This window comes from Periplaneta americana, chromosome 8 (genome assembly GCF_040183065.1).
Source record: "Periplaneta americana isolate PAMFEO1 chromosome 8, P.americana_PAMFEO1_priV1, whole genome shotgun sequence".
NCBI classification, from domain to species: Eukaryota; Metazoa; Arthropoda; class Insecta; order Blattodea; family Blattidae; genus Periplaneta; species Periplaneta americana.
This window is the reverse complement of record NC_091124.1, coordinates 124,183,973-124,197,056: the sequence shown is the minus strand read 5'-3', so window position 1 is coordinate 124,197,056 and position 13,084 is coordinate 124,183,973. Positions and strand designations below refer to the sequence as shown.

General features: G+C 36.0%; 1 protein-coding gene across 1 annotated transcript in view; it reads left to right on the top strand.

The window, feature by feature from the left end:
- The window catches only part of LOC138704242 (uncharacterized), a 40,959-nt gene extending 29,755 nt beyond the window's left edge, over positions 1 to 11,204 (top strand). Inside the window, exon 2 of the mRNA XM_069832120.1 lies at positions 10,872 to 11,204. Coding sequence (XP_069688221.1) covers positions 10,872 to 11,204 — 333 coding nt within the window. The remainder of the gene's footprint in view (positions 1 to 10,871) is intronic.
- The last annotated feature ends 1,880 nt before the right edge of the window (positions 11,205 to 13,084 follow it).

Genomic DNA, 13,084 nt, shown 5'->3' with positions numbered 1-13,084 from the left:
ACCGCCTGAGCTACGCCAGTGACCATGACTTGAAAATGCGTTGGACAGCAGCAGTCAAAATTTTCATCCTCACATTCAGACGAGGACTCGATACTTGATGCACAATAACTACTCGAAGCATCACTGTCTTCAAGACTTTCGATGATGTCAACCTCCCCATCGTCATCAGGAAGGTTCTGGTCATCGTTCTTCAATAACGTAGCATCACAATGTTTCGCATCATTTTCTTCTAACAAAATTTTGCAGACTTCACGATCGGGCAGATTTAGACCTACAGCAGCCGTAGTGTAGTCGCTCATCAGAGCGCAAAACAAAGGCAGTTAATTGCTGAAGTATTAGTGAAATCTGGCCGAAAAATTAAAAAACTGGACTAAAGAGTGTCATAATCTGTCACTAGGTAGCATAAGAGTTAATTACGAGTGGTTTGTTTGCAATAAATTATGAACCACACAAAATGTCGTTTTGGGGTCAATGCCAACCCCGCGGTATTAGATGTAATTAAATCAATATTTCAGAAACCCAAAATGGTAGACGAATAATATTTTACAGGAGTGTCATTAACCTAAAGTAAAAAAAAAAGTCAAAAAGAGAAAAAAATATATAAAATATTTTTGAAGTAGATACGAACGATTTGTTTAACGCGTGAGGTCACCATTGACCCCACGGTAGTAGGAGGGTTAAATATATCTTATCTTTGAATGGTCTATGACTATATGTTACTTAGGGTTAAGAAGAGATGTAATATTGCTGTAGCTTCTATCGTGCACTAGGAGTGGCTGAAGCGAGAATGTAGCAAGAGAGGCTGGCATCACAAGAAATCTCCGATCGTGTGGAAGGAATTGGCCATGACTGGAGGACGGGCTACTTTATTGGGAGGCGCCAGTGGCTTTTGGGAGTACCTGAAAGAATACTACGATATTCTAACTTACTTCAACGCCTTTTGCCTCGATAAATTTAAAGTATGTTTACTTTCATATGACTATGATAATGACTTAAACTCGGCAACTAGACACTAAATATTGAAAATTAACATAAAAACAAGCAATAAACTTGTCAAGAATAGGCACTTATGTATGCAATAAAAAGTCGGCATTGAATATTTTAATAAACCCATGACAAATAACATGGAGGGGAGTGTAATATTGATTTATAATTTATTCTCTTTCGAGTTAAGAGTTCACAACTACCCATTGTTCTCAATTTTCTTTTGAGAATATAGGCTACTTTATCGTCCACTTAGAAGATTTTCATGACGATAAAATGGCTTCTCTGTATCGCCAGATGCAATTGGGCAATATTTTAACATCGTCATATCACGTGATTGAAGACAGAACGATATCTTCTGACTTTCTACCCGAGGCAATGAAGTAGCCTCATAAAGAAATTGCGAACCTTGGTTCCGTTGTAATACCTTCTATATTTTCTCTAGGCCTATATCAAATATCGCCACTTCATCGGGTTCCTTCGTATCATAAGATAATCTTTCACCTTCAAAACTACTCAGCTCACAAGGGCAGGTCTTTCACTGCAACCCCAGCAATTTCCAGTCTTTATTTCTTTCTCCCTTCCTCTTAGTCTCCGCATATGATCCATATATTTTAATGTCGTATATTATTTGATGTCTTCTTCTGTTCCGAACTCTTCTCCCGTTCACCATTCCTTCCAGCGCATCCTTCAGAAGACAGTTTCTTCTCAGCTAGTGACCCAGCCAATTCTTTTTCCTCTTTCTGATCAGTTTCAGCAATATTCTTTCTTCACCTGCACTTTCCAACACAGTTTCGATTCTAATTCTGTCTATCCATTTAAAACGCTCCATCCTTCTCCATATGAGTCATTCCACATCAAATCGCACAAATTTAACCTCGAATTGACTTTCATGTCTCTGATTTAGATAAAACAAATTTTGCACATTCTATGGATTGAAAAAATAAATACGTGTTTTATTATTGTTGTCTATATCGATTATTGTAGTAGATATGTGTTATCAAAGATTCTGAAATAGTTCGCGCATCATTATTGTTAAACGTGATTATCTCCACTAATAATCATCACAGAGATTTGCTCTTTGTCTCAATTTGAAGGTGACAGTACATTCTTTATTCCCCTCCTCATAATAATATAAACATTTAAGTTTGTTAACTTTGTTTTAAAAACATTCAAACACATAAAACTATGTTTTAATGGCAGCGACTTATTTTAAAATTACAGAAAAAAATCCTTAAATACCTTGAAATCATTTTAACCACCCTTGAAAAATCAGAATGCTACTCTGAGCCGTTGAAGAATAATTAAATGATTCACCAAGCTGCGCGTCTTGAGTGCGCGGGTTGCGTAAGTGCTGTTGCAAGATGTAGTGCAGGTGCAGCTCTGAATGAGAGTCGTGTGACTACTTTACACTGTTCTACGGTCAGAATATCACTCTTTCACGTAATTTATGTAATATAGTACTGTATTTAAATATTGTTTTTGTAAAATATACACTTGTAAGAATGATAACTACAGTTTACACACACTGCACTATTAAAACTAATCACCTACAACCAATTCTATTTAATGTCCACCACTTTACTCTCACTTTGAAGTGAATAGTTCTTTATTATGGCCTGAGATTGTGTCAGTGGAACAGAAGAATGAAGTTGTAAGATACCTCGTACCACTTTTCCTTGTTGGTACCTAGAGTAGAAAATATGGCTATGTTATTTGTATTTACTAATGGTAAAAATTTAAATGGAATATTATAAATAATATTATTAATTCCATCAATCATTAATTTAACATTTTCATGATGAACATAGACACAAACTGAGTTTGAAAATTTTTGAAAATCCTATTTTGATTTACGGATATTGCTCTTTGAAACACTGGTAAGTTTTCTTAAGATTACATAGTATTAATCTTTTCTGTTTATGAACTCTCTTTCCATCTTCTTTAACTGAAACACAGTTGTTTTTGCCAGCCATAACCTTCCTCACATCATCAGAATTATAAAATTGAACAACCTTCTCTACTATAAATGTTCCCAAACTTTTTCCCGATTTGGGATTAGAAGTAGCCAAAATCCCCTTTTCTGCTCCTACTTGTTTAGAAATTCATATCATGTGAGTGGTGATATTAAAATGTTGTTGAATTTTACTGTAGACCAACTTTAAAAAATTGTTAATATATGTATTTTGAGATTTCTGTCGTCTGTTTCATGAAATAAGTTTATCAATTTCTGTATTATATCGGAATTATTTGAGTTTTCAACTGAAGTTGTGTCTTCTGTGATATGAAATGTTTCATGTTTAAGCGTATCTGTAACTTTCTGCATTTTTTGTTTTGGATATTTTGTTAGATAATTTTGTCTTCTTTATTGGCGATTCTCAATCATCACTAAGCTCTGACACATCTTCAATATATTATTTTTAAAGTTATTTCTTACTCGAAAGGAACCTGAAATCAGCGTAGTTCTATGTAAAATATAATAGATTATACTTTCTTTTTGCATTTTTAAAGTAACGATAAGCTGTTATAAAAATAATTGTTTAAAAAGTGACCCTCTAAACAACCCCATCAATAAATCAATTAATGTAATATTCCATTTGTTCCCTTTTCAAATGACACCAACACTCAACGTCTATGATGCATAGAATCTTAACAATGAGCATTTTTATACTGCGTCGTGCATGAATTTGTCATACTGTATACGGTAATTAAAAGAGTATAAATAGTAAAATATTAACGTATGATCCCAGAAAAAATTACTGTACAGACCTCTTATTTTCATCTGCACAACATATTTTAGAAGATTTAAGCAAATACTAAATGGTCACGTTTCGTATACAGGTGTTTGATTTCACATGCACACAACACAACATAACACAACAGGATACCTACTCTGAAAGAGTTAGGAATTATTGTTAGATAAATTAAAGGGAAACTGCTAAGTGTTGAAGGGACATTACGTGCTTTTATAGAGGTTATCTGTTTATTTACGTAAAGTAACACCGCACCACTGATAATGTATTACTCACTATTGCTGCGGCTATTGCAGCTGTATGCTCCGGCGCGCGGTCTCACTCAATCCGACCCGAACACACCATCAGTAAATTATTTGCACAGCTACTTCTTATTCGAATAGCATTCTAAAACCACGCAGTTCTACGTAAAACATTTCAAAGAATATAATGATATTTTTTTCCCCCTTTTTAGGAGTAAGTACCCGATATATAAAAACGTATTTTAAAAATATAACCCCCTAAAAGGGGCCCATTTTATATTTTGATTGAACACTAAAAATTAGTATATAATACTGCAATTATTGCACTTTAAAATGATACAAACACGAAATTTCTACGGTTTATAGAATCTTCAGTATAACCATTTTCATAATATATTGCATCCTAATTTACGGAAAAAGTAACATTTAATAAATGACTAAATAATTGTGTCAGCCCGAAAAAATTACACATGGGTTATTTTATTTAATCAATAGAATATATTTAAAAAAATTGGAGCAAATACTAAGTTATCATGTTTCGTAGGTGTTCGATTTGATATGGAACGACTCATATCCATATTTCAAATGCTTCTAGTCTCTTCTCTTTACTTCGTCATAACGTCCATGTTTCTGCCCCATACAATGCTACACTCCACACGAAGCATTTCACTAGTCTCTTCCTTAATTCTTTCTCCAGAGATTCGCTGAAGATGCTCCTTTCTCTATTAAAAGCTTCCTTTGCTATTTCTATCCTCCTTTCGATTTCCTGGCAGTAGTTCATATTAACGCAAGTATCCGAAGCTGCCCACTTGCTCTACTGCCTCATTTAGCTTTCGCACGTTTAACTTCTTTATTTTTTCTTCCGACAACCATGGCCTTCATATTGTTTGCATTTATTTTCATCCCATACTATCCCACATCACAGATCGTCTTTATACTCATCCTCCTACACTGTAGAAATACCTCGCCTCCGGAATTAGTTGCCTAATGACATCAGGGACTGCCGGACTTTACCACAATTCAAAATTAAATGACAAATTTTGTCTTATTTAATGATTTCAAGTATTGCTACACGTGTTGATTTGTGTTTTTTACTGTGGATTAAAATTGCAAATTTCTTGTTTAGGTTAGTTAATTAGGATGTAATTAATTAAGGTACTTAAGCACTCATCTAAAGTTTGTATGACTGCAACCTTTGTATATTTTTGTGTGTCTTTATTTTGTTTATATTGTGATTTTTCTTTTTAATTCTATTATTGTATTTGTATTTCTGATGGTGTGAAAGAGAAGCCCTGATTGCCTTAACTATACCAAAATAAATAAATAAATAAATAAATGAGTGCGTGAGTGAATGAATGAATGAATGAATGAATGAATGAATGAATGAATGAATGAATGAATGAATGAATGAATGAATGAATAAACGAACAATATTGCTCACAGCTGGCATTTATCTCTAGTAGCATATCCATTACTGTCGTATCAGCAAATCTGATGCATTTTATTCTTCTTCCTTGTACTATCATCCCTCCCGTATTCTAAAAATAGTTCTTCATTAAATTTTCCAAGTAGATGTTGAAATGGGTAGGTAATAAAGAGCATCCTTGTCGTACTCCTCTTCCTATTTCATTTCCTTCAGACATTTATTCTATCCTGACTTCGACTCGTTGTTTGATATAAAGATTAATGATCAGCCTCGACCTTTCCAATTCACACCTATTCTTTAGGATCCACATCAGTTTGTTCCAATTCACTCTGTGAAACTCCTTTTCTATTTCCACAAATACCATATACACTTCTTTATTCTCCTCTAGGTATCTTTCGGCGATTGTTCATAATATTCCAATTGCATCCTTCGTACCTTTTCCCTTCCTGAAGCCAAACTGCACTTTATTTATTATTTTTTTTTTTTTGGGTATTGGCAGTAACACTATCTCCGTAAAATCTTCACGCCAACCACTTTTATCATAATATTTTGTTGAATAATGATAAAATTTCCTTCTTGTCTTCACCCTAGTATTTCACTAATTCAATGCGCATTCCATCAACTCCTGTTACTTTCGCATTCTTCATTTCCCTAAGCGTTACTGTAACATACTCTCTTAAAATAGAAAATCCTGTTTCTTCTTCTGACACGACTGCTTCGTATATAATCATTTGTAATGGTTATCGCCACATAAGAGAATATATTTATAAAACAGCTATGTTTCAGGTTGTTCTGTATGGTTGTGAAACTTGGACTCTCACTTTAAGAGAGGGACAGAGATTAAGGGTGTGATTAAGTTTTGAGAGGCTGTCGACAGACGGTATGTCCTCTGCAGTGCTATAAAAGAAAATCAAGAATATTTGTCGACACCTCTCTCGGCAATAAAGTGAAACATCGGAAATCGGTTGTTTTTCGTGTTTCGCTACACAGCTGTGAAGAAGGTGAACATTGTTATACATAAATTGTTCCTTTTATATTACTTTCATAATCTATTTCTGTTGGAAATAGAGAAGAGAATCAATCTATATTATACTTTATAACACAAATTTACTTCTATTGTCTGTCAGGAGCTTAGGTTCGGAAGTTGTTTTCTTAGTAATTTTGCCGACCTTGTAAAGAAAAAACACGCGGAATTTGAATGAAGTTTTTTTTTTTGACAAATTCTATCATCTGTAGTGATCTAAATGACATGGACATTGACATGGATATGGTTTTCCTCCAAACGATTATAGATTAGATTTATGTGTTATGCAGGTTGCCAACATGCCAGGGGCGAAGAAAAAACAAGGAAAATTACATCCATTCCGTTGTAGGGAAAATGTTGCACAAAGTTTGGACAATTTACAGAGACTGAAAAGAATTCAAAATTCCTTACAACACACTAAAGAAGCGGTCATTGCTATCACCATCAGCGGAAAAAAGCCATATTTGATTTTAATTTAAAAGCAGAAGAGGAAATAAAATTAGTGGCATGTGTTACAGAAATGCAGTCTATTGGTTTTGGACTTTCGGCTACTTGCGTTAGACGATATGCATTCAATCTCGCTAAGAAGAGTAAAAGAGAAAAAATATGCATTTTCTGACAAGAAAGGAATTGCAGGGTGGGAATGGTGGCTCTCTTTTAAAGAAAGGCATGTTTTTCACTATGAGACTACCAGAAAACTTATTAATGAACCGAGCTGCTGCCTCTACAAGAGGGAACGTGGAAGAATTTTACGATTCATTGGAAAGTGTTGTGAAAAAATATGCAATAGATGTGAAACCTCATGTATGGTGGAATCTTGAAGTTGGTTTCAGTAACGTGACCAAGCCACCCAAAGATGTCTCTCTGAAAGGCCTGACCAACCAACGGCGACCAACCAAAAGATAGGTCAAGCTTGCAGTGGACATTTTAAAGATGATAAACAGGGAGAACAGTGTCTTCAGTGTCAGGACAGGTTTCATTATAAACGTATGGATTTAAGTGACCATGTGCCTGATTTCCAGTGCCCGGCCTGTAGGAAGAACAGTGAATGATTGTCAGATAATGTTGTTTGAGTTTTTCAGATATTATCGTGCCGATTTCTTTAGTTAGTATTGATCATTATATCCAAATAAACAGTGTAGCCTATCGCATATTTATTTACTACTGCGGAATTACTCAAGCTCTATTGCGGATTTATCCGATTGTTGCGGAATTATCCAAGTTGTCCTTTTCCAATTGTAACGTATGTACAACTAAATAATACAGTATTTGCATTATAATAGATATCTTTATTTCATTTAGTAAATAAAGGTTTCGTTTATGTCTACATATCTTGATAACCTTTTCTAATAAATATTTTGATAAAATATGATTTACTTCTTAATATTGCGGAATTAGCCGAATCTCCACTATATGTACTGCCCTAGGTACAGCAATAGCTCATTAAGTGTCATTTGAAATGAAATGAAATAAAAAAATACATTAATACATAATTATTTTAGGTGAAGAATACAATGCGTGCTGTTCTGCGTTGTGTAATTTTCTCCATTCTCCTATAATTTCATCCCTCTTAAACCCAAATATTTTCCTAAGCACCTTATTCTCGAACATCCTTGACCTCTCTTCCTGTCTCAAAATAAGAGTTCAAGCTTCACAACCACACAGAACAACAGGTAATATAACTGTTTTATAAATTCTAACTTAGTCTGTTTTAAAGCAGACTAGATGACAAAACCGATTAATAGCAGGCATTTCTCATATTTGCTCAATATTTAATTTTCTCTCGAGTGCCATTTATATGTATTGCTGTTGCTCCAACATATTCGAATTTTTCCAATCTTTAAAGGATAAATTTACAAATGTGTATTTGCATTTCGTACTGTTCTGGTCACGAGACATAATCATACACTTTTTTTTTCGGGATTTATTTGCAAACCTGTTTCTTTATTGCTTCAAGTAAAATTCCCGTGTTTTCCCTAATCGTTTGTGGATTTTCTCCTAACATATTCATGTCACCTGCATAAACAAGCAGCTGATGTAACCTGTTCAATTCCAAACTCTCTCTGTTTTCCTGGACTTTTCTAAAGGCATATGCCAGAACAAAGTTAAAAAGGAAAGGTAATAGTTCATCTCCTTGCTTTAGTCCGTAGTGAATTGGAAAAGCATCACACAGAAACTGGCGTACGCGAACTGTGTGTTTCAATGAGAGACATTTTAATTAATGGAACCAGTTTCTTGGGAATACTAAATTCAATAAGAATATCATGTGGGCTACAATCTTGGAATTAATTCAGTAAATAAAATTAGGTGCTTCCTGCATTAATTTTCCTAACCTTACTGAAATTTGGAAGTAGTTAAAATATATCACATATAAATTAGAAACATTAATGTCATCTTTTGATAATAGAGTTCAAGGTAATTTCCCGTCGGAGAGATTTTTTTAATGTGTTTGTATGTGTATTGTTGTTAGAAGTATTTTTTTAAAAAGGTAGCTTTTTTAAATTTTAGCGAACAAGAAACAGTTTTTTAAAAAGACTTCAGAAAATACAGTGAAGACTTATAAAGACCATCAAGCCACCAACTTCAGTATTGATTTCGTCTGTGTTAGCAGTAAAGCTTTGGGAAGGCTTCATGTCTTTAGCGGCATACAGTAATGAGACAAGATCAATACATCAAATCTCTGCAGACTCGACTGATTCCACAAGTCTGGGATTTGTTCAACGAAAATGAAAAGTCAATTTCATTTAAAATGGTGAAGGCTGTCACACGGCATTATCTGTCAAAAATATATTTTACCTACAACTATAAATTAATAAGTCTATAACTCTAAGTGTATCTAATGAATTGGCCGGGCAAATCGCCTGACCTCAATCCGGTAGAGAATGTTTGTGTACTTCTAAGGAGGGAAGCTGATATAGATCATGTCACTAAAAACATACATTTAATTGAAAACGTCATACACAACAGACATCACAACCAGCGCATAGACAGCATTCCTCGCTGAGTATAGGCTGCGATTCAGACAAAGATGGTTTGACAAAATATTACCTCAGTCAAATGTGGGTTAAATATATTGGTTTGGATATTTTATGTTCATCTGTGATCAGCGTTATACTTCTGTATACATGTATAATAATAATAATAATAATAATAATAATAATAATAATAATAATCCGTGGCGCTACAGCCCGTGAAGGGCCTAGACCGACCAGCCGGCTGCTGACCTCACGCCCACATGCCGAAGCAGAGGTGGACGATCATCCAACCAGAATGGAGGTATCGTGTAGTTAGCACAGCCGTTATAGCTGGCATTCGCAACCGGATTTCGCTACCTATCGTAGCTCCCCAAGTGCATCACGATGCTGTGTGGGCACCGGTCCCATACACTGGCCGAAATTTCATGAGAAAATTTCTTCCCCCATGAGGACTCGAACCAGCGCGCATTCCGTAACGCGAGTCCTAGGCAGGATGCCTCAGACCGCGACTCCACGGCGCGGGACTGTATACATGTGTATCCCTGAAAAATATTGGTTTGAAGACGTACTGGGTAGATTATGTTGGAATTTATGGAATGTAGGCTATTTCAAGTCCCTGGAATAAAAACTGGATTTTGCTTCTTCCAGACTGACGTCTCTGACGTCTTTTACGGCAAACAAGGTCCATTAATAAAGGAGTCACAAGCGTTTTCACGTCTAATACAACATTCTGAAGCATACATCTTGGTGTATTTCTGATTGAAGTTCTGGCTGATAAATCTACTATTATGCGGCAAATCTTACTTGAAGTTTTATGTTAGAGAAAGAACTTTTTTTTCTCTCAAGTCTGATTATTTAGTGAACTATGTTACTAGTCAGCGACGTATGCAATGGAGGCCGAAAGGAACTGATGACCCTATCTCATTATCTCCTGGCTCATTTGCCTCATGAGGGATGGCTTATTGGTGTCACTTTTGAGGTTCCAGCTTGCCTTCGGACTGACTAAACACAGATCTTAATGTTCTTGCTACTTCCCTGTACTTTCTAATAGCCTACATTTCCCTTTCTTCAGTTTATATTCCTATCCATTTAATTTGTCCCCCTTTTGCTTTTCATCTGACTATCTATCTGTCTCTCTCTTATCTTATCTTTGTTCCTTCCTTGCTTTCAATTTTACCTTTTCCTTTCTGCCTTTTCTCTATTCCCTTCTGGCTTATCTTATTTCATTCCCTTTTTGACATTTCGTTTCTCCCTTATTTATTTATTTATTTATTTATTTACTTATTTATTTTTCCTTTTTTCCTCCCTGTCTTTCGACACCTTATTTTTCTTGAATTCGTTCTTTCTTACTGCAGTCTTAGTCTCTTTCTCTGACGAGAAAATGTGGAACTTTCTTGATGCGGAATGACCAAAATGGCCTCCGCTCTATCTGGATGGCTTTCACGCAAGTTGATTTGGCATTCTCAGTTGTTCCTGGACCAGGAGAAGAGAGAGGCGCAGCTGGTGGCCAGCCATTGCGTGCGTCGGTTCTGCATTGTGGGCGCGGCCCACCCCATGGCCGTCTTCCTGTTGCTGGACATCCTCCGTCTCTTCAAGGATGGCGTTGTCGTGACACTCTGCGACGCCAGGGAGTTTAAACCCATCCTGATGCAACTGGCTGCGGACACCTCTGCTATCCCTGCGGACCCTGCCCGCAAATGTGTTAAGGTCGCCACAGGTCTCAGGAGCGCCCTTGACGACTGCGACGTGTGCATTGTGCTGCAGCACGCCGACTGCGAGAGGTTCCATAAAATAGATTAAACAGTTTTTCTAAATGACACAGTAGAGCGTCTTGTTTAGGCACAGTGAAAACGTAAACAAAATATTGGTAACGCTTGGGGGAGGACGGGCCGAATGATAAACACGAGGGACGCACAAAGTTTTAGTTATAACATTTATGGTGGAGCATTAATTGAAATTATATTTTCCAAAAACACACAGATCAAAAGAACACAAATTGCCTAATGTTATCACATACACATATTAACAAACAAGCAATTGTAACGTTGAAATAATTCATTATAGCAAATCAAATTTTGCTACTTTTATGATGTTGCTTTCAAGCAGCGTTTCTTACAGTCACGAACTTCATTCTCTGTATGACTAACATAATATCACCGTCTTCTGTGGTCGGATTTACAAAACTTTAGTGTATTGGTCTGAAGTAATAACAGAAGTTCCTAAACATAATCATCCCTTCTCAAAGTTCAATTTATTCAAGTACAGTAGCAAAATTTGATTTGTTATATTGAATTATTTCAACGTTGCAATTGCAAATATATTCATATATGAGACCTCGCAGTCCTAATTGAATAACCAAGAGTACTTACAGTCAACTTGTAGATACCTATTATTATACAGCAGTTACAATTACTTGTTTCTTAAAATGTGTGTATGATAACGTTATGCAATTTGTGTTCTTTTGTTTTGTGTGTTATTGGAAAATATAATTTCAATTAATGCTACGCCATAAGTGTTGTAACTAAAACCTTGTGCATCCCTCGTGTTTATCGTATGGCTCGTCCTCCCCCCACACGTTACATGCACTTTGTTTACGTTTTCACTGTGCCTAAACGAGACGCTCTATTGTATACTTGAAAGACTCGTCTTATCGCGAACCAATCACAAAACTAGAATCCACTAGCGAGCGATAGTTCCCTCTGCACGTCGCCCCTCTGTCGCACGCATTCTCATGGTTGGAGCACTGTATCACCTTATCATAGCGATTACACTTAAATTCTACTCAGAAGATATCTTCTCTTCAAAAAGAGATCTGGCTAACGGAAGAACACTATTAAGCCAGACTTTAGGCCTACTGAGCATAAACTCACGGGGAAAAAAATAAAAACAAAAACAAAGTAACTTTATTGCTATCATCCACACCTGTGGAGTAACGGTCAGCGCGTCTGGCCGCGAAATCAGGTGGCCCGGATTCGAATCCCGGTCGGGGCAAGTTACCTAGTTGAGGTTTTTTCCGGGGTTTTCCCTCAACCCAATACGAGCAAATGCTGGGTAACTTTTGGTGCTGGACCCCGGATTCATTTCACCGGCATTATCACCTTCATTTCACTCAGACGCTAAATAACCTGAGATGTTGATACAGCATCGTAAAATAACCCAATAAAATAAATTTATTGTTTTCCATTTGTAGTTTCATCGTCATAATTCTTGCCGTTATATATAATACCATTAACATCAGCTGCTAATCGTTCCTCGTTTTAATGATTGCAGCAGCAGTAGCAGCTGCAAGCGAGTTAATTACACCAACAGGCATCTCTCACATTCTGGCTTCCATGTTGATCTATCCCTCTAATTTTCATTTCTTAATCCTCTCCTATCTATTAAATTTTTCACTCCATTACTCCAGAAATAACGAGGTTTTCCTCTTCATCTGAGTGTTTCAAGCTGTCATATTCACATTTTCCGCGACCACTACTCTTCGGTCATTCTTCTCATGTGACCATATTATCTCAATCTTTGACTTCGACTGTCTCAAATACGTAATCTTGTATCCCCTTTGTCTTATTTCTTATTTCCTCATTCCGCACTCGGTCCGTTATTGTTAGACTACAACTTCTTCGCCAATAATCCATGCTAATTTTAATAATAATTATTTTTATTAATAATACTATCTTTATAGC